Raw genomic sequence first — 23,538 nt, 5'->3', positions numbered from 1 at the left:
TATTTCTTTTTATACGCGCTTATCCAATAAATAAAATATGAATAGAATTTTTGATTTGCCGAAAGAAAATGGGTTGAGCTTACGATATTGTTATATTAAAAATAGAATTTTTATTCAGTATAATTAAAATATGTATTAATATTTCGTATGTGAATAAAATATCAGATATAAATTATCAGCATCTAAATATTTTAATACTATTGCAACAAATATTTGGTGCTTTATCAAGGATTATTGATAAAATAAAATGGGGGCAAATGTCATTAAAAAAATTAATTTGTAAGCTGCGCATAGAAAATAAAATCTATAAAAATTTTTAAATCATTTATTTTTAAATGCTTCCGGAAATTTTAAACCTGAAAGAAGCAAATATGTGTAAATACCGAAAATTTATCTACATCTCAAACACTTTACAAAATAGAACGTAATGTTACATAAACATTCGACAGAATGACAAGATTAAATTATTAAAAAAGTATATTTTAACAAAAATTTTATTGAAAATTTACTGAAAATTATAAAAGATTTGTTTCCCGAATTTAATAGGTTTTTCCCCACACCCAATATTATTAAGGAGGCACTATTAAATTCCCATTTGATTTAATCTACGATATATACAAGTATATACTGTAAAGATGTCCTCAGCAATAATTTTACAACATTATTTTTTTTTGTTATAACGTTATTTTGTTATTTACCTACAAATACCAATATCCTTTTAAAAACCATATAACAGAAAATTAAGCACGTCTATAATATAGACTGTCTATCCCTACTCAATTTTATTGTTATATTTCTATGTATTTAATAAAATATATTGTACAACATTATTATTGATTTTAAATGTTTAAGGATATTCGATAAATATTAGGCTATTAACGGTAATAATGAACTGTTAATAGTTTTTTTGTTTTTTTTATTAACATCATATTTATTTGTTATATTATTTTTCTCTAACTGAGCTATGTAATAAAATTATTTTAAGGGATTTTAAGTTTCGTACCTACTCAAAAATGATGATAACAATTGTGAAAATGTGTAAATTTTGTCTTAATCTTTTTACGGCGATTTCAAATGTGTTCAATATAGTAAAGCAATAAAAATGAACGAGAATATAAACACCATGTGTTTTGTCCGAAAATTTTAGATGTTAGAAATTGGAAAAATAAAATGTTTTGTTAAAAATAAACACTTAAAACCAATTTGTATGTCACTGGCAAAACTACAATAAAAATTTTTGTCCGTTCATTAGTTATGCTAATTAAATAATTCAATTTCTTTAGAGGAGACCGCAATTATATTTTGTACTATGATTACTATTTTGAATTGAAATTTAATTAAAATTTATTCAATTTAAAATTTTTTTCTACAAAATACTAAAAAAAGAGTAGCAATTAAGGCTCTATTTCAAGTACAACATAAATTTTTCTAAAAATTTCAAGTATTATTTGAACTGAGTACAATTAAGTAAAAAATCAGATTTTATGTACCTAGTGCTTGATTTTTTTCAACTGCATACTAAAAATCATTCAAACATAAAATTCAAAATTTAAATCAAATTTTAAATTCTGACACAAATAACATAAGAAATCCCAAATTTCCTATTAAAAATTAATTAATCAACACATTCAAAAATTCTCGCTATCCTAAATTTATGCAAATTTTTTTTTCCAGAAATAATTCAATTCTCTCAGTACATAAACAATATTTGTAAAGTATGTGTAAATGATGATGCAAACATTAATTAAATTCCAAATTTTTTTCCTACTTGTTCTTTTATTTAAGAAATTGTCGAAATTTTTTTGATACACTTGAAAATCAAATCATAATAGCAAAGGAACTGAACAACAACAAAAGAAAAAAATCAAATACACGTTCATAACATTTTAAAGACTCAACAAAAAAAAAAAAAAAGGTCCTTTAACCATTCTTGTGGTCTTTACAATTTTTACAAGATTTACTTGTTAAGATAAAAATTGTTATAAAGGCAACAGAAAAGAAAAGATAGAAAACAGAAAATTCCTTAAAAATTAAAGAATCTTAAGGATTTTTTTTCTGTTGTGTAAGGATATATACATGCCATAAAAGTAACTTAAGGCAATAAAAATGATATACTTAAGGATAATTATCCCAAGAAAACCGAAAAGAAACAAAACTATAAAAAAAAAAATAAGACAGGAATGAGAAACAAGATTATCTTTTATTTTCTTTTAATTTTTCTCTAAAACTTATATACACATACAATACCTTCACATACTAACATTTTTATGGAATCTATACCATATCATATAAAAGGGAACAAAACAATTATGAATAGATAAATGAAATTTTGCTGTTAAAGAGAATTTATTATTATATTTAGTGTTCTATACCTTTCAAGAGTATTAAGAAAACTTTTATAATAATTATAAATGATGAGAATAGACTTTAATTTCATATAACAATATTCATAGTAGATACTACACATATCTAATAATGAATTCAATTATGAATAATATGAGAAAAACTTGTATAAACAAATAATAGAAAGGCAATCCTTAGAGAAATATTATCAATCACTTATAGTTAATATTATAAAGTGCTATTAGAAAATTATATTGAAATTCATATTATAATATAATGTGTCTATTATAATGAGTAAGAATTAACAATCAAAACTTTTTTTTTTATAACTAATTGGTGTAAGAAGGTGGGCTATTATGAATAGCAAAGCAAAATAGAACAAAATATTATGATTTATTTTTTTATTGTTTATTTAATGCTGACTCTAATATTTGCTTCTAATATTGGTTTTTATTAAGGCTGAAAGAAATACGAAATGATATCTGTATAGTATCTATAATAAATCATCTACTGAGTAAGTCGGAATTAGAGATTTATAGTCAATTGCCTTAAAAATTTTGAATCCGTTTTTTGATAAAATTTGCAAAATTCTAAAATTGAACTGAGATTTAAGAATTTGAATTGATATTTCATTAAAATTCTATATTTTATACTTTTAATTTCGAAAATTTGCTATTTTATACCTTTTAATCAGATATTACTGGATCTAGCCATATTTTTGAAAATTTACGGTATTATAGAAATTACCCGTCCTGTGTGACAATTGACGTTGAGTCAAAATTTATGAGAAAAATTAAAAATTTTCCGATTTGAAAACTCCTGGTCACCAATCATTTTGTTGCAAATATAGTAAGTAATAAGAACAATAAAATAATAAAACTTAAAAACAATAATTAATTATTTTCTCCAAAAATTTTTCATTTTAAATCATTGAAAAAATTTATGTCTAAATAAAAAAAAATATTTTTAACAATATGTGTAAAATTTTTTTATAAAAATAATAATTACACAAAAGAAATAACATTAAAAACAAACTTAAATCTTATTAAGAACATTAAGGCCAGTGTCAGCAATATAATAAATTTCAACTCTCTCTCTTTAATACTACATGCTCCACTTATACTATAGAACTACAACATTTTACGTAGTTTTAACACAAATTATTTTACTTGCAACTCTCCCTCCTGTCACAACATTTTTCTCACATTCTTTTTTCTCATAATACAATTTATGGTTTTGCTCTTATATTTATATTTAATAATTGACCGAGTAATTTTATACAGACTATAATGTTAAAAGTTTTATGTTGAAATAGAAAATAAAGAACATACTGAGCAAATAAATTTAATATATAATATCAATGAGAAGAAAATATAATAAACTTTACACCATTAAACAAATTTTTATGATTACATATTATGAGTACATATAAAAGATGATTTGTAATTGAAATTTGTTTTTAAGAGAAACTAGAAAAGAAATAAAATACTTGAATAATGGAGAAGAAAAGTGATGGAGAGCAATTTTTAAATTATATAGTTGTATATAAATTAATTAATGAGGATTTAAAAATCTTACAAAAATTATGTAACAGCAAAAACAAAAATAAATTGAAAAAAAAAATAATATTAACAAGCACTGAGAACTTGAAGAAATAAAGCAAAAACACATATTTGGCTAAAAAATTTTAATTCTTGCCATGATAATTCTCATGTACAATATTTGACTACAAAACACGTTTAAAATTTTTCTCTCACGAAAATTTATTGTTGAATAAGTATGCAAAATTATAGTGACAGTGAATAGCTCCAATTAAAATACCACCAATTCTATTCAGTTTATAAATGCAAAATTTTACAAAATCCCTTACGGAAAATTTTAATATTTACATTGCAGTTCGTTTTTTGTTAGCTGACACAGATATTTCAAATTTATCTCTGCGATTCTGCGCTAAATGAGACAAAATGAGTGAATACTTTTATTAAAATAGTTCAAAGATGTTCTTTTCTTATTATTGCATTAAAATTTAGATAAGACCTAGCCTAGCTATATTTCGCTCCAATTTTCTTTAAAATCGATTAAATTCGCACGTATGGGTATATTTTAGAGTCATGAATTATTTGCCTTTTACTTTCTAATAATTTCCATTTTTGAACTCTTAACTTTTAATGAATTTCCTAATAATTTATTCTCTCTCAAGCCTCTTCTAATTGGGATCTATAATTAAAATTACACGAGAAATAGGTATAAAACAAGAATTCCCTTGAATTTACATTTTGTTAAAAAAAATTACACGCAAATGCTTTTAATTTCAATTTATTAAAAATTTTTTGTTTTTGATTAAAAATTTTTATATTTAATATTCGATAAATATTCCCAAATACCATAATTTTTTCCAGTTCAAACTCATATCCAGCATATATGAACATAATTATTCACATGTACACCATAATTTTACTGTTGCATCCTCATTATATAGTCCTTTATGGGCAGAAAAAATAAATAAGTTTGTAAAATATTTTTCATTAGAATTAACATTAAAACTTTTACATCGAAAATATTTCCAACAAAAGGGGGTCCTTAAAAATATTTTCCAAAAAAAAAAATTTTTAACATTTCCCACCGCTGAAATTCCCGTCATTGACTTCATTTAAATTTTTCATTTACTTGTGTCTTTTTTTTGCTCTTTTTTTTTTGTTAACCTTTTATATGCAACAAGGTTTTTAAATCAGATAACGATAGGAGAGTAATTTTTTTTTGCTTTTAGTCCTTATTTTTTTAATAATTTCGTGTTATAAATGTTAAAAAAAAAATATCGTCAGATTTTTGCAATTAAAACATGAAGAAAAACTTTATAAATGAATTATTTTTTAACACCAAATACTTTGGTATTAAAAATATGGGGAAAAAAAAAAATTAAAATGACATTAAATTTAAATTATGCTGTGGTTTTTGTATCAAAGCGGAAATTTTTTTAGAAACTATTTATACGTCAAATATTTTGAATAGAAAAAAAGTTTGAGAGTTTTAGGAAATTTTTTTTCAAAATGTTGAACTTTTAATGGTAAGTTTTTGTTTTACTACAGTTCGACATTGATTAAATAGCATTAAAAGTAGTATTGGGGGTGTAGTTTCCAAGGGTGCAGGCAAACATGCTATTTTTAGTTTTAAAACTTTTTGATTGCTTATTTGTATTCAATGGATCTTATGCGTATACGTGCTCACACCCAACTGTATGATCGCATGAAATTAAACAATATTTTACGAACATGTTTGAGAAAAGTTGCATATCTGCATGAGTCCTAATTTTGATAAGAACGGTATTAAGCAATATAAAGCTACTATCCCAATATATCCAGCACAAAATTTTTCATTACAAATCTAAAACGTAAACACTTTTCTAAAATTTTCTATAAACTTCATGGAAAATCCAAATCTGAAAAATTATAGTTTCGATTTTTGAATCTCTGCACTGTAATATATAAATCCATAGAACTAGAATTGTTCCATGGAAGTACACAAAAATTTTCCAATTTAGAAATGCTAACAATTTCATTGATTGGATAATTATGAAAATTCTAAGTTATCGCATAGTATTTTAGGAAGAAAATGTCACCATAATTATGTTCCTGGAATTTCCAAAATTTCTACTACATTTTTGCTTAAAGGATTAAATTGAGGTCGGTAATAGGAATGCTTGTATTACGTACAGAAATTTAAATGTTTAAAATTTTGTAAATTCAAACTCTTAAATGTAAATTTTAAATGGATAACATGAAATTAATTCTTCAGAGAAGCTAAATTTACAGTGTTACGTAATGACATACACATACCAGTTTCAGTTCTTATTTACGCATCACTTCAATAATGCATTACTTAGAACATTGTGAATGTCAAAGGTTTAAAATCAAGTCTAATTCAGAATAAACTTTTATTATTTTATAAATCTCTTAATTAAATCACACTCACACCACCAGTGGAATGCCATCCATTATATAGCATCAGCTATAAAATTAAGTTCTTTTAATATGTGTGCCACTGATCATAGTATATAGGAATTAATAAACACCATACTTGTTCATTAATTACAAATTTTTAAATTAAAAATAGTAGCAAGGATAAAATATAATATTATTATATAAGCGCAGTCACAGTATTCGCAGATATGAGAAAAGAAACCTTGAATATTCAGATATAATTTAATTTCTTTTAAATTAAAAAATTTTTCACTAGACTTACTTTATGTCTTATAGCTTTAATTTTTTTACATTAATTACAACTCAACCTTAAAATTATCATATAATTTTATAAAATTTTCTCTTTTAAAAATGTTATGCTATAAGAAATTTTCTATAGAAAGCAAAATGAGCTCAATGTAACCATAGAAAATTTTTGTGTCTTTGTGATAAAAAATTAAAGTAACTATAAGAAAATATAAAAAAATATAGAAAAATATTTTACTTACCGAAGTTGCTTTTGCATGTAATGTATCATATGTTTCAGCTCTACTTGCAACATTCTTCAGTTTAACCGGTTTTCTTATTAATATTGGTCTACCATCTTCATCTAAATTAACACTACCGGCACGTGAACGTACATCACGCATATCAGTTGATAATTTACGTTGTTGTTGTCTTGGTGTTGGTGACAGTTCTCTTGTACGTGATGATGATGTTGATTTCTCTCTTGTTTCTTTAACATCACCTGTTAATAATTTATGTTGTTAATTAATATCGATTACATAATTTATTAATGATATTACTATTATTTGTAGTATTATCATTTCCAATAATAGCTGCTGATGTTGCTATTGCACTATCAATAATACTACGACGACTACCATTATCATCGATACAATCACCATTTGGAACTGATATACTAGGACGTTTACGTCCATCTTGTTGTTGTAATTTTTTAATTGGTGTACCTTTCATACTTGTTACGGGAGAAGAATTATTTGTACTCATATTACTACTATCATTTGGATTTGTAATACTAGTTTTACGATTTATATTTTGATTTGAACGATTTTTAATAATTGTTTCCGGTGTATTCGATGTTGATGATGTTGATGGTTTCTTTGGATTTTTCAAATTATTTTGTATATTATAATCATTTGAATTTTGATTTATATTTTTTTTTACAACAATATGATTTTGTGTTATTTGATTATTCGATATATTTGATATATTCGTATTATTTTCGATATCGTTATTAACATTGTTTAATATTGTTGATGTAGTTTTATTTGTTGCTGTTGTTGTATTATTACTCGTATAATTTTGTATTAATGAAATATTATTTTTTAAAGCTGTTGATATTGTTGATACACCATTTAATACTTGATTAGTTTGATTATTAGCTATATTTAACATAATATATAAAATATGAGAATTAATATTAATTTTAATTAAATTAAATATATTAATATATCATAAAAATTCTAAAACAAATATGTTAAATGATTACAAGTTAAAATTAGGAAAAAATTAAATATCTGCAAATTATAAAGATTTTTATAACATTAAAATACTCAATTGTAAAGAAGAGTAATAATTTAAATAATAATTGTAATAAACAGCAAAACAGCAATATGCAAAATGGTGATTAATGAAAACATAGAAAATGAAGGTGTATTATTAAAGAGAAATTGAAAAAAGTCACTCAAGTACTCTTTATTGTTGTATAACGATCAATCTCTTTGTTATATTATGAAATTTGTTATGAGAAAAATTAATACGCCATATAAGTACTCAATTATTGTTGTTATTAATAATTGTATGTAATATTTTCATGTTAAATTTTAATGAGTTTTCTTAACAGTTTGTTTGTTTTCTCATTTCAAATATTGCTAAATACACTAAATTTTTGAGTTGTTATACGAAATTTGTCACAATAAATATTTTTAAATTATTCGTATCAAATATAATTTTATATGTTAAATTTTTTATAATTAAAGTCCTTTTATAAAAATATTAACAAAAATAACATATTTATAACATCATATAGTTTAAAAAAATTTAAATAATACATACAAAGCAATAAATAGTCAAAAATTTTAATCTGATTTTCTGAAAATCTCAGCAGCAACAGAAAAACAAAAATCAAAATTTACTTTTAAATTTATTACACTAAAAGCATATATTTAATATAGGGATTTTAAAATAGGAATTATTTTATAAAAATAACACCATTAACACAAACAACTTAATTCTTACCCTTCATATTATTATTAGTATTTAAACCACTACTACTACTACTACTACAACTTATATTATTAATATTTCCAATTTTACCACCACCACAACCGCCGCCGCCACCATCATCATTAATATTGTCGATACCATCATCACAAATACCACTTTTATTATCGATATTTTTACTATTATTACAATTACTATTATTTTTATTATATAAAAAATTTCTATCTACAATAATATCATTATTGCTATCATTATTTTTTATTAAATTTTTATGATTTTGCTGTTGTTGTTGCTGTTGCTGTTGCTGATTTTGTGACTGTTGTCGAAATGGATTTGTAAAACCAATTATTGTTGTTGAATTTGTTATTATATTATTATCTGTTGTTACATTAATCGGTGTTATCGTTGATGTTGTTGTTGCAGTAGTAGTATAATTACTATCATTTAAATTATTTGTTATATTATTACAACTACTATTACCAACTTCAATATTACTTGTTGATGTTGGACTCTGATCTGAATTAGTATCTTTACGATTACGTAATGAACCAATTTTTAAATGTTCTAACATTGAATTAAAATGATGTGACATCATTTTGAATTAGATCTTTTTTTTAATTTTTAATTATTAGAATTTTTTTTTTAAATTAAAGTATTAGTAACTAATTGTTATATTAAAATTATATTTAATTTGAATTATAAAATTATTAAAAATTGGAATTATGAAATTAGTATTTCCGTTGTGGTTAATTAATTATGTAATGCAATATTCTCTATTATTCGTTAATAGTATAAGATAAAAGAAATTTCGAATCATTATTAATTTTTATTTTATTAGTAAATAATGATAAAGATTTTATTTATATTCCGCATTTTTGAAAATTTCAATTTTATTTTTTAATGTAAAATAAAATATAGAAAAAATGAAAAATAAACAAAAAAAATAAATATTAAATAGAGTAAAATTTCACCATTTAACCGATAGAATGTGTTATTGTCTTAATCTCATCATTTTTTGGTGTTTTATTTTCTCCGAGAAATTAATTTTATTCCATTATTTTTTTAATATTCTCTTTTTTCTTTATTCTCCCGATTTTGTTTATTTCTAAAGCACTTAATAAAACAATTTTTGTAAAATTGATTGTCAATATTTTTTTTTCGTTTTTACTTTTAAATTTTTTTTTTTAATTTTCTAAATAAATAAAAATATTTTAGTTTTGTAATATTGTTTTTGGTGTATAGTTCAATTATTTCTCATTTCCTAGCTATTTACCATGTACAATGGTGAATTTTTGATCGGAAAAATTGGAATAAATTTTTGTTATTTCTAAAATAAAAATTTTAATAGAAAAAATTTACGTGTAAAATAAATATTAATAATAAATGGACACAATAAAGTGCATTAGCTTTATTGTTATAGTGAATTTAAAATTAAATAGATTTTTGATGAAAATGTTGAATGTTTTTCGGTAAATTAAAATTAAAGGATTAGAAGTGATATAAAATTAATTTGATTGCAATATCGTAAAATTTTCCGTATTAAAACTAAACCACCAATTGTTAAATTCTTAAATACAGTCAATTTATTATTTAATTCTTGAATTTTATTTAATATTAAAAAACAAATTTCATATTTGGAAAAACAATAACGAGATATAAATTACTAAAAATATTCCTGTCCCTTGAAAATTGCATTGAGCAAAAATCTGAAAAATGAGTGAAAATTTGATATAGAAAGTTGAAATAATATGGCGTTTAAATGTGAGAATTTATATAAAGGAAGAGATGAGTATTAAAACTCTTATATCAGTTTCTACAGTCAGAGAAAGAAATTTTTAATAGTTTTTGCACATATCAAAATTTTGGATGAATTAAGCTGGTAATTTACAGCTAAATTTACGTAATTGTTATAAACAAGTATTACGTATTGAAGGAGAAAATTTTTTGTTTAACAATATTGTAATATGCCCCTTAAATATTAATCAAAAATTAAATGGATTTTCATAATAGACACATTTCATTAATAAGCCTTTTTTGCTCCGAATATAAAGAGCATATAATACACGATAAAGTTATGTTTTTTAAGAGAAAGGAGAGTATTTGAGCACAATTGTATATAACACTTCTGATTCAGACAAGATCAGTTTAAAATTTACGTTTGTTTTTGTGTATGTGATCAAATATAGTATATAATATATATATAGAAATAAAAAAAAAATTCCAGCCGTTATGTAAAAAATATTTGTGTGCACATGAACATCACTTCTATTATCCTTTTTACTACCATTTTATTATTAGTATTTATTTACATTTGTTTTTTTTTTGGTTTATTTATTTTTATTTTTTCATTATTTTTTTTTTCTTCATTTTATTATTTAATACATAAAAATATTAACAATAAGATTGTCAAAAAATTTCGTTCTCTTTACTTTTTGTTTTCTCTTCATTGGTTAAATTTGTCTCTCTACATGTTATTCTATATTATTTTATATTGTTATATACAAAATATGATCCGTGCATATATGTTTATATAATATAATATGAACTAATGTGGGAGGAAAATATATGATATTAAAGTTATATAAAAAATCGTGTTTTTTTTTTTATGTAAATATATATAATATATATAGGTTTATTTAGAAGAATATTGCTTTTAACCGCATTCAAGATGATAGATGACAAATAATCTTTCTTAATTTTCTTTTTTTTATGTTATACAATATTTAAATATATAAGTATACGAATCGTATATATATTCCATTCCTTCTTACTTTATGTCCTCTCTATTACTCTATTATTATTGTTTTACTCTGAAAAGAAATAAGAAAAGAAAAGAGAAAAAAAATATATATTTATTATTAACTCATTCAAGGATATAGAATAGAAAAAATAAAATTCTATTGTTAACTTGTTTGCATTTTAAATTAGTTCAAGAATTTTCTTAATAAAAAAAAAAAAGAAAATTAAGAGGCAAATATGACAAAAATTTATTTTCTAATAAATATAACAAAAACAAAAATTAGGAAAACCTTAAACCCAAATGGTATAAGAAACAAGAAACAATAGTAAATTGAAGGAAAATGAAATCTTTAAATTTAAAGACTTTAAAGGACTCAGACCAAAATATTCTTTCATTTTAGGAATTCCTAGAATTTTAAATCTTATACCAAAAAAAAAATAAATAAAAGGATAATAGAAATAAAATATCATTTTCAACTTTAATAATATTTTAAAAAGTCTTTAAAACACAATATCAAGAAAAACTTTTAATTTCATTTCAGACTTCATAGTTGATTTTCTTTTTTTTTTGTTTTTAAGTAAAAAATTGAGAAGGGAATATGAAAAATTAGCCATGTTAAATGGTTGTTAAAATTAATATTATCCTTTTTCTATTATTGTTGTTGTAGTGTATATTTTTTGTTAGAAAAATCTAAAAATAGGAGTAAATAAAATTTCTTTAAAGAAAAAATAAAATTTTCTACCATTTCCCAAAAATTATAGCTGAAAAGATTTTCTGTCTTATTCAAAAATTTAAAATTTAAATTACTGAAATTCTACTTTAAAGTTTTAAAAGTATTGACAAATAAGTTCGAAATATAAGCCGGGAATTACCATTTTTTCTGTTCAAAACTTATCAAATATTTTCATTTTTGAGATTGCCGTAAAAATATTTTCAATTTGAACATTTAGTTTAAGAGTCGGATTTTAGGCATCCCAGATTCTAAAAAAAGGGTTTGTTACGAATAAATAGCTAACCTGAAAGCCTTACTAATGGCAAATTTTGAACATTCAAGATTACTCCTGGAAGAGTCGGTTTTATGAGTCGAAAGAGCTATGTAATATTTTTGTTTATTAATTTTAATATTCCTAGTATTTTTGTTTGAAATTTTAGAATTATATTTTAAAGCTTATATATACATATTTACTTCAGCAAAAAATTCAAAAATATTTACAGAAAGAATTAGGTTTTTTCGGATTTTATGTGAATATTCTTGTACGTTCGTCTATAATATGTTACATATATAAGGATATTATAATCCTTAAAGTTAAAAAATTTCTTAATCCCACATACTTCTGGTAATTTTATATTCTTTTACTTGTATTTTCTTTTCTACTATACTAATAAATTTATGATTTGATTTCCTAAAGAATGTATATAATGTATATGCAAGTATATCAATAGTAAATGAAAATTTATTGATATATCTAGTATAACAAATATAATTTTAATCTTATGCAGAATTTATTTCGTATCTAATATACTTAATGTGGAGTATTTCATACTCCCCATTAATTCGTTAATAAAAATATTATGGTTAATCGATTGATAATAATACAAGAAAAAACTCAAAATGAAATCTGTTATATTGTTATAAAATTTTGAACGTAATAATTTTATTGTTGATTATACCAGAAAATTAAAACACTAAATTGTCTTTAAATTTCCACTATTTTTCACTAAAAATTCTACCCTTTGTTAAAACCAAATATTTTAATATACAACAAATAATTTTTGGTGAGAAAATTATTATTTTAGTTATTAAATTTTTATACTACATATAACAATATAATAATTGTTATACTTAATTTTTAATTTTGCAAAATTATCTATTTGAACTTTTTGAAATAATCTTTTAAAATAGACTCTTATGCTGAAAACAAATACAAATTACATTAAATATAAAGGTCTATATAACAATAACAGCCATAAAATGCATCATAATGAACCTTAATATTGAATATCACCATAAAAAATGCAATTAAGAAGTAATCATTGAAAAAACTGATTACTATTCAGACGTTTTTATGAAAACAAAGAAAAAAAAATTAAAAATCCCCGTGAAATCAAATGCGCGTGGTAAAAATGTACCACGCGCATTTGCTAAAATTTGTAAAAGTGCTTAATATTTGTTGGGAAATTCCCATTTTTAAAACCCATTAGGTATACATAATTTTTTAATACTCTATCATAATGGACAGAAATATATTTCTATGTAAACTTCTTCTAAATAAAAATATTTTGTTTATGTTGCTCATCAAAAACTTTTTTAAACTTATACAACGTATGTTCTCGTTTTGTTATCGTGATTTAAAAAAAAAAAACTAAATAAATATTTTTTAAATAAATAATAAGGTTATCGTCTCAGGATGACTCACTATTGTTCTTTTCTATATACATATTTAGATTAGGTACGATCATTATATTATGTGTAAATATTGATATTTAATAAATATTAAAATTGATTAAACAAAATCAAAAGAAAATGTTCAATATTAAAATTTTATAATGTGTCATCAGCACTGTACTTAACACAATATCATAAATTAAGCTTTTATTGTAATAATGTCGAAATAACGCAATGATTTCAACAAGAAAAAACAGCAGCAGTAATTATTACAAAAATATTTATAATAAAAACGAGAGCATTAATCTTCCTCTCTCTTAATTTTATGTGGCATAGCACAAATCGTTTACTTATAATACAATATTTTATTCAGAGAGAGAAATATGAAGATTTTTGCAAGTTTTCTCCTACTCATTTTTAATTTTTATCAGAGTGAATTAAAAAAATTTGAGTCGCATTTTTTTTTAGAGAAAATTCTATTGAAAACATTCAAATAAAAATGAGATCAGAGAACATCTTTGTTATATTTTATTCATTGGCTTTGTTTTGGATAACAATAATTATTATGTATTTTTTCTCTTCGATGATTAAATATATTTAAGCACTTATCTAAATTAAATCTAATCTTTCAATTTCATTTAATACCAATTGAAATAATTTCTTGCAGTAAAATAAAACTATTATATAAGATTTTTTAATGTTTTTATTAAATTCCTACAAATAAATAAAATTTTTCAACTGCTATTAATTGTAATATTGTACGTGTATATTACGTATATCATTAATATAATATTATATAAAAAGTAAATTTTTTAATTCTATTTATTTCAATAAGAATCACAAAACAAATACACAAAAAATACAAAAATTTTGTAAAGAATTTTAAACCCTTTGACATATATGATATGATAAAAACAATATCAAAACGAATGTGATGAGAGTAAAGAGATATTTCATCTTTATCCTTATTTTTAAGGATTATAATGTAAATATGTATATATATATGTATAGTCGAATTTATTATGTTGATTTATTTATCAAAGAAAATATTTTTTGTTATATAATATAATATTATTGTATATATGTATATATAATATGCATTTAATTTACTTCGGAAATTGATCAACAACAAGTTGTCAGGAGATTCTATGTTTGTACATGTATATGGAGTGAAAAATATGGAAAAGGATACATTTACACATATTATTTTCAAAAAAGAAATGAAAATAATATAAGAAAATTCGTTTCAGATTCCAAGATATCATTTAGCACATAAAATTTAATTTATTTCTTCTCTTTAGAAAAAATACAAATTAAGAAAAGTTTAAAAGAAAAATTCAAAAAAAAAACCAGAACAAAAATCAAATTTTTTCTTTAATTCAAAAATTTTCACATATTATTCTTGTTTCATCTTCTCATTTTTTATTGTGGTTCTAAAAAAATAAAAAATTCTTGATACTTGTGTACAAAAAGAGAATTTCTGTGTAGTTTCTCTTACAGTAAATGAAAATTATTCAATATGGTTTACTTTGAATTCTTTTATTTTTATTATTTTTTTTTATAAAATTACTTAAAGTATATACGTCTTCTTCAAATTACATTATGATTAACAAGACCATATTTAATCATTTTAATTTTGTGGATTTCTTAAGAATTATAATATGATTCTCTATTTATTCAATATATAATTTTATATCAAGGATTAAACAAGTTTCTTAATGAAAACACACAAAAAATAAGAATAAAACAAATTTGTGGTAAATCTTCTTTGAAATTATAGTATTTTTAAGTTAAAAAGGATATCACAATCTATTTAGTAAACTTGTAATTTCCAAGATAACAATAAGAAGAATATTAACAATAACCAAGTCTTTTGAATTTAATCGGACAATATAACAATTACGTATTATCAAAGTCCTTTTTAAGTGTTTTGTTATTAAGAATTGATTTAATTTTTTTAAGATGAAAATGAAATTTAATTTTCTTAGTAAATAAAAAATATGTAATTAAAATTTTCATTTGATATTATAACAAAATATTTTTTATAAAGAAATTTTTATTGAATTTCAAAGACAAACGAGAGCGACATCATAAAAACTTTGAGTCTGTGTGGATTTTTTTTAATTACTTGTGATGTTATACAAGTAAAAATTGAATTTTTTTCTAATTAAATTAAAATACTTTTATTCTTAATAACATTATGATATTTCATTAAATATTTTAAACTTTCTCCTCTATACTTATAATCACTTAATTTTTACATTTTTCGTAATTAATAAAAGCCCTCATACAGTGGCCTAACTCACATATTTATTTTTTCATATTTTTCACTAAAATATTGGAAATAAAATTAAATTTAATAGTGTTATAATTAATATTAATATTTTATAAATAGAAATTTCTCATAATTGCTTCAAAATAACAATTTATTTTTTTCAATTAAATTGTTATATACAAGCATATTCAGAAAATAACTAGAATTGCCGTTGCTAAATGAAAACTTACAAAGTTCATTTTTGACTAAAATGAGTTAGATGCAAGAAATTAATTCTGAATTTTCAAATTTTATATTAAAAAAAAATTCGGAGCTGTGCGGTTAGTAGTTTAAAAGTAGTTTTAAATGTTATACCGCATACAGTATCTCACTAACTTCATTCAATTTTTTAAATCTTAGTGTATTATCGAAAAATTTTATTAAAAATATAGAAAATAAATATTGAAAAAATTCAGCTTTAAAATTTTAATTTATCGACGATACAATATTCTTTAGGGAATCGAAAATGGGTAAAATTTTTTTTTTGAAACGTTAGTTTCAAACCTCAATAGTTTTCGAAATACAGAAATTTTCAAAATATTAATTTTAAAAGCGTTTTTTTTCAAATTTTTTAATTTATCTCCAATTTATTTCTACAATATTGAGATAACTTAATTGGGAACCAAAATTTTAAACTTATCTTTCTAAAATTGTTGAAAAAATTGTTCATTAATCTTGTTTTTCATGAATTTTGCAATATAGTAATATTTATACAGAGGCTTGTGGGACAACTGTTTTATAATTTAAAAAATAAATCCCTTAACTTCTATACAACCCCGTATTAGAGAGCAAACACATTATTATTAGTTAAAATTTATGATTGTTAACAAATTTATAATAAATAAGAACTAGTAAATACTAAAATTTAGAATTTTAAACACATTTAACAAAATTATAAAATAATAAAATTGAAAGCAAAAATAATACATACTACATTCAGTAGGATTTTTCTTCTCCAAACAAAACATCTTGGCAAAATGACTTGGTTATTTAAAAATTACGATGAAATATTAAAATAATTTTTTAATGAAATTTTAATTTTTTCTATATTATTGCAAAATATAGGCACTTTTATTTATTAAATTGGTAATTAATTGTTATTAAAAATTCTTAAATGGAAAAAATTGTTAAAAAATTTATTTAAAATTTTATTTAAGAAAATTTTCACGTTTTTGTTTAAAAACTTAAAGTAAAAAATTTTACTATTGAATCAAAATTTTTTAATAAGAATAACACACAATAAAAAATTCACTTTTTTTAATTAATTTAAGAAATCTTAAATTTTTAAAATTGAATTTAATTATTTAAGGAGGCAATAGACTTTATGGAATAAATGTCACCATAAAACTGAAATTAAAACATAATTTTCAATTATTAAATTAATTCTTATTCGATATTCTTGTATTTATCCAAAAAAAAAAAGAATAAAAACCAAAAAAAAAAAAAAATAATGAAGAATCCCCGTGAAAAATAATAATGATATCATTTAGGTTTTTTAACCATATCACACTATAATACACACTATACGGTATTGTGGTTATATAAAATACGGTATTGTGGCCAGGGAAAATCCCACTTTTAATACACAAAAAACAATTAATTTCTTTCAAAGGTGTAAAAAATTTTAGTGATAAGGCTAAAGAAAATTTATCTGTGATAAGAAGTGAAAAATAAAAATACAAAAATATTTGAAGATAAAAGAAAAAATTTTTTTTGAAAATTTTAGTTTTTATCAATTTCTTTTTTCGCCCCATTTTCTCTTTGTTAATTTCTTAAACTAAATGTTTATTAAAAATAAAAAGTAAATATGTTTAGAATGAGATTTTATTATCAGTTGACTCATTTGTATTTGTTATTGATTACTGATTCCTTAATCATTTGATTACTAATTGTAAAATGGTAATTTTCTCCAGTATACGACATTTTAAAATAGTTTTGAATCTATCGACAAAGCACCATATTATAGGAATTATAATTGTACATTTTTAGTAATTGAATTACTGGTATATAGAAATCGGAAAATATTTAAAGGAAATTAAGGACCGTATGCATTTTTTAGTACCACAACATAACACTGCCTTCTTTAGTACACAAATGCACTTATTATACTAGAATTTACAAAGTAACTAATAATAAATTGAACTATATTAAACTAGAAAAAAAATAGAGTTGACCTTGTCAACTCTGTGATACCCGTACGAATTTGTTATCCTATGTGCAAATAAAGATGCCATAACTGACTATGCGACAGACGATGACTTTAAGTTGCCGTATTACCATATTAATGTATGCAAAATTTCAGTACTATGTGTTTTTCAAAATACTGTGTGTGCCAAACTACTATTTAAGTTGTATGGCAGGTACCAGAAGGAGTCAAGTAATTTCAACGATTCTTATCATACACATTGGCCCTACTAATATATTTGTTTGTGTGAAATTTCAATACCACAACTTTTATAGTTTCTGAGATATAGCCAAATAAATTTTGAAGTTGTATGGCAGGTACCAGAAGGAGCCAAGCAATTTCAACGACTTTTATCAAACACATTGGCCCTACTGGTATATTCGTTTGTGTGAAATTTCAATACCATAGCTTATATAGTTTCGGAGATACAGCCAAATAACTCTTGAAGTTGTATAGCAGGTACCAGAAGGAGCCAAGTAATTTCAACGACTTTTATGAGACACATTGGCCCTACTAATATATTCGTTTGTGTGAAATTTCAATACCACAGCTTTTATAGTTTCTGAGATATAGCAAAATAAATTTTTAAGTTGTATGGCAGCTACCCGAACCGGTGCCCCGATCATGTCCAATTTAAATAGGGTTCTGGCACTTACTACAATAAATCATATGTGAAAATTTGGTGAACTTAGCTCCATTAGCTTTTGAGTTATCGTTGGGACGGACGGGCGGACGGACGGACGGACGAACGGACGGACGGACAGACAAAGCTAAATCAACTCAGAATTTGACGCTGATCAAAAACATACACTTGAGTCTATATCTAAGACCGTTATTTCTTAGCGTTACAAACGGTAAGGCAAATTTAGTATACCCTTCGGACATACGTTCGTACGGGTATAAAAATACTTTTGGTTTACTTCATATTAAAAATTTTATCAAAATTTCTGTAATTCCAAAATTTTAACCCGAAATATGAAAAACTTAATCAAAATTCAAATATTATTTTCATTCAATATAAATAAATTAAAATTTCTTCCAAATTTATTATATAGTTTTGGAACAATAGTTTACTATTGTTCCAAAATTGAAAAATTTTCACCAGATGGACATGACATAATTCCTTATATTAAAATAATCTACCATATATTCATACTTATCATATTTGCATTTTTATTTACTAATAATAATAATAATAATAATAATAAAGTGTTATACAAATATTATTATTTTGTTTATCAAACAAATCGAAAGATTTCCCCGAATTTAACAATGATTCATAATTATTAAAAAAGCTTATAACAAAAGAAACATTATGTGTATAACAAAATCTTAAAATTACAGAATGATAACGTCACTTATAGCTTTAATATTAATAATAACACTATTATATAATATTATTATAACACTAATATTAAATAAACTATTTAAATTTAAGCATTTAAAATTTTTGTATGATTGAAAGCTTTACAAATTGTTACAAATTGATTATTACAAATATTACACTTGCCAAGTATAACAGTTGCAACAAATTAACGCAATTATTCATATTTAATTTTATTTATTTTTTTTTTTAAATATAATTATAATAAACTGTGATATTAAAACAATAAAAACGATAATAATTGATTGATGGTTATTTTCAAGTAGGAAAAAAAATTAATCATAGCTTTTTATTAAATAATAAAAATTGATTAAATTGTTTTCAATGTTGTAATTTATAATTGGATTTCAAGATTTCTTTAATTTTTTCTTTTACAATAATTTCAAATGAATTTTTTTTTTATTTCCAATGAAAAACCAATTTACACATTATGTATAAATTTATAACAAATTCTCAAATATGACAAATGGAATACAATATAAATTATAATTTGTAATTAAAATGTAATTTAATGCAAATGCATAAAACAAAAACTTCTTGTCTATTAATTCCGTTCATATACGTCATATGTAGCGAAAATGAAACAGACTTGTAGACACCCCACGTACTTTTAGATTAAATAATTAAAAAAATAATAAATAAATAAATAAAAATATTGAATTAATCATACAAATGTACGGTGTTTTTTCAAAAGTGAACCGAATCATAAAAGCAATTAATTAAAACTAGATTTAAAATTTAAAATAAAAAAAAAAGAAGCAAGTAAATTAAATAAAATTGTAGAAAATTTATAATTGTTTTTCATTTTTAATGTTAATTGCATTTCAAAGAAATTCAATTTAATTTAATAAAAAAAATATTGCATACATTTAGGATGAGGAAAAAAAAAATTAAATGTGGCTACTTCGAAATACAAATATGTACTTCAAGATATTATTGATTTTTTGATGATGATTAAGATGCAAGATTATTAAAATATGTTCTTTTATTATTTTAAGAGTTCTGTATAGTTTCAAGACACAAGCGTGCTTACAAATCACCTTTTAGCTTATAATGTGTAATAAAATTATTCTGTTCTAAGCATTTGAAATTTCTGGAAAAAAAAATAAATTTTTGGAGATATTAAATTTTCATTTTAAATCGACAATTTATATGTAAATTTTCGAAAATGAAGCAGTTTGAGTTATGAATTATGAAGAAATGAAAAATTCGAATTATGCATTTTAATAAAATTATATATATAATTTTAAATTAAAAATTTTAATCTGTTAAAATTTGATATCTTCAACAGTTACTATTGATTCTACAAATTTCAAATAAATTCTCTTTAAAAATATATTTTTGTTTTCATTACCTTAAACCTTCAATTGATAAATTGGCAATTTATTTATTGGAAACCGTATATCTCCTTGTATAAAATATTCATATAATAAAATTGTTTTTTACAAAAACTCTGTTCATGCACATCAATCAAAGCATTCTCTGTATTTAACCTACCAATAACTACCAATAATATATACATAACTTATTTAAACTAAGGATTATGTCTTTTCTCTTGTAAAAAATTCTACCACATTAAAATTCGATTCTTTAAAACCGCACAAAGTTTTTCATTCCATTTAATCAAGTTTTTCATTCCATAGTACCACAATTTTACATTTTTCAATTTGAAAATTTCTGGTCTTATTATTTTTCATAATAATTTTATATTTATAATCTTTAAACCATTATCGATTTCGGGGTTTTTTTTTTTTTTATAAACCACAAAAAAATATTAAAAAGTTTTTTTTTCCGCTCCTTCTTAATAAAATCTTCTTGAAGATTTCCTTAACTTTTATCTTCAATGAAAATCTTAATTATTTGAATCAATATTGAACTTAAATAACAAAAACAAAATGGTGAAGATTTTTTTTTATTCTCAACGTATTTAATAGGAAAATTCAACAAAAAAATTCTGTTGACCGCAAAAATACAATTGAAATAAATTTCAATTCCACACTAAGGCTCTTCCTATAAGCGTTTTTTTTCCTTTTTCCAGTTTTGATATCTTTTAATTATTTAATTTTATTGTTAGAATCCTTTACACTTGAACAGTTCATCACTTCCTCAATCAAAAAAGAGAGAAAAAAATGAAATGTTGAAATTAAAATGTCACCACATAATATAGAATATTGTGTTTGTCTCACTTCAAAATAGTGTCATCACATTGACAGAATTATTTTTTATGATCGGCTCTCAAAGAATATAAGAATACAACAAAAGAGAATAATAGAATTTTAAAAAATATACTCATGGATTTTTTTCTCGCTCTTCAATCTTAATAATATTTAAATTCTCTAATAATATTTAAGAGAGGGAGAGAAGAATAAGATTATTATTTATAACACTTCAATAAATACAATATTTGAAATCAATACAAAAATTTTTAATAACTAACAAGAATAATAAAAATTGTTGATGTTTTGTGGTAGTGAATACAAAAGTCAGTACAATTACCGTTGCATGAGAGAAATTGTTTTAACATATATAAATCGGCTTTAAATTCTATTTTTGTATTATATTTTTTGTCAGAATTTATTAATATTAGGAATAATTTACAGATTTATCACAGTCCATGTATAGAATTTTGTCTGCATCAATTATACTGAACTAAGCAAGAAATCATATATTCGTGAAAAATCTATTCCGACTACAGTAAAATGTCTTCAAATCTATTTCATATTTTACGGAATTTTAATTTCAAAATGATTGGTCAAATTTACTACAAAATTTTGCTGCACATTTTTTACATTTTTAGTTGCAAATTTTCAGCAAATTTTCGAGAACAATAGCAACAGGCAAGGGCAAATTTACTCTGTTGACTGTTTTAAGCCTGATATGAGTTCACCATCTCTACAGTAGAATGAATACATAAAGTAATACTAAAATAATTATTAGAAAATATGCTGATTATTCAACCTTGTTAAAAAAATAATCCAACAAATAATTTTTAATTTGAATGTTTTCTAAAATGATTAAAAAATAATTTTTTCTTTTTGGAAAAAAATTAAAATGAAAAACTTCCTTATTTTCATTTTTAATTTTCTTTGATTGATTTTCATTTGTTTGGTTTTTTTTTTGATTTTCACTTGAATTTTTTGTACTTTTTCACTTTTTTATTAAAAAAATTTTTTCTATCCAGAAATACAAAACAAAAAAATCCCACAAACAACTTAGATTTTCTTAGAATTTTTCCCAACCAAATCAAATGTTAATGATTTTTTTTTTTTCGTTTTGTCTTTCTTTAATATTAATTTTAACGTTTTACTTTATTTTTTTTTCCTAATTTTGTTGTTCTTTCAAAAAGAATTTTTTAATCCGCGTACAATATAAATATATTCGATTTTATATACATACATACAAGTGCACAGACATACTTGAAATCATTTTCTTTGGCACAATAATAGAAATCAATCATTTAAAGATGAAGAAAATCATTTGAAATGAGCAAAAATGGAAAATAAGTTTAAGGAAAAGAACAACAAACAATGAAGATTTAATAAAAAGCAGAAAAAAAGGACTTTAAGTTCAACAACCAAGGATATTTTTGTATTTACCGTTTGCCTTTTTCCTTTCTTCCTTTATTTTTCATTTTGCTTTTCATTTATTTTTATAAGAGATCAAAAACTTGTGATAGTGTGAAGAGGAAAAGTTTAAAAGTAAAAAATATTAGGGTATTAGATAAATTTTAAAAGATTAAAACAAGAACAACAAAAAAAGAAGAAAAATTCAATTCGATTCCAATTTTATCCAAATATTTTCCAAATGATTATACGTCATTATAAAATTTTTTTTTTTTTTTGAAGAAATTTCTTAATTTTTTAAAGAATTTCAAGAAAAACAAAAATTGTGCTTAAAAGTGAAGCTTAAATTTTAAAAAAAATAAAAAAAAACAAATCTGTCAGAAAATTTTATCTGTACACAAAGGCTCTGTTTAATAAAAC

General features: G+C 22.3%; 1 protein-coding gene across 4 annotated transcripts in view; it reads right to left on the bottom strand.

Moving 5' to 3' along the window:
- The window catches only part of LOC129618573 (nitric oxide synthase), a 199,967-nt gene that overhangs the window by 87,840 nt on the left and 88,589 nt on the right, over positions 1-23,538 (bottom strand). Inside the window, exons 3-6 of one of the 4 annotated variants that reach the window (XM_055533403.1) lie at positions 11,318-11,356; positions 8,562-9,873; positions 7,106-7,705; positions 6,809-7,047 (exon numbers count right to left, since the gene is read on the bottom strand). In XM_055533403.1, the coding sequence (XP_055389378.1) occupies positions 6,809-7,047; positions 7,106-7,705; positions 8,562-9,141 (1,419 nt within the window). In that variant the 5' untranslated portion in view covers positions 9,142-9,873; positions 11,318-11,356. The remainder of the gene's footprint in view (positions 1-6,808; positions 7,048-7,105; positions 7,706-8,561; positions 9,874-11,317; positions 11,357-23,538) is intronic. The other 3 variants (XM_055533406.1, XM_055533404.1, XM_055533405.1) reach the window with 3 other exon arrangements.

The sequence above is a fragment of the Condylostylus longicornis genome, unplaced genomic scaffold (genome assembly GCF_029603195.1).
Source record: "Condylostylus longicornis isolate FDR11 unplaced genomic scaffold, ASM2960319v2 ptg000009l, whole genome shotgun sequence".
NCBI classification, from domain to species: domain Eukaryota; kingdom Metazoa; phylum Arthropoda; class Insecta; order Diptera; family Dolichopodidae; genus Condylostylus; species Condylostylus longicornis.
Note: the sequence above shows the minus strand (reverse complement) of the source record. Positions and strands in the feature narration are given on the sequence as shown.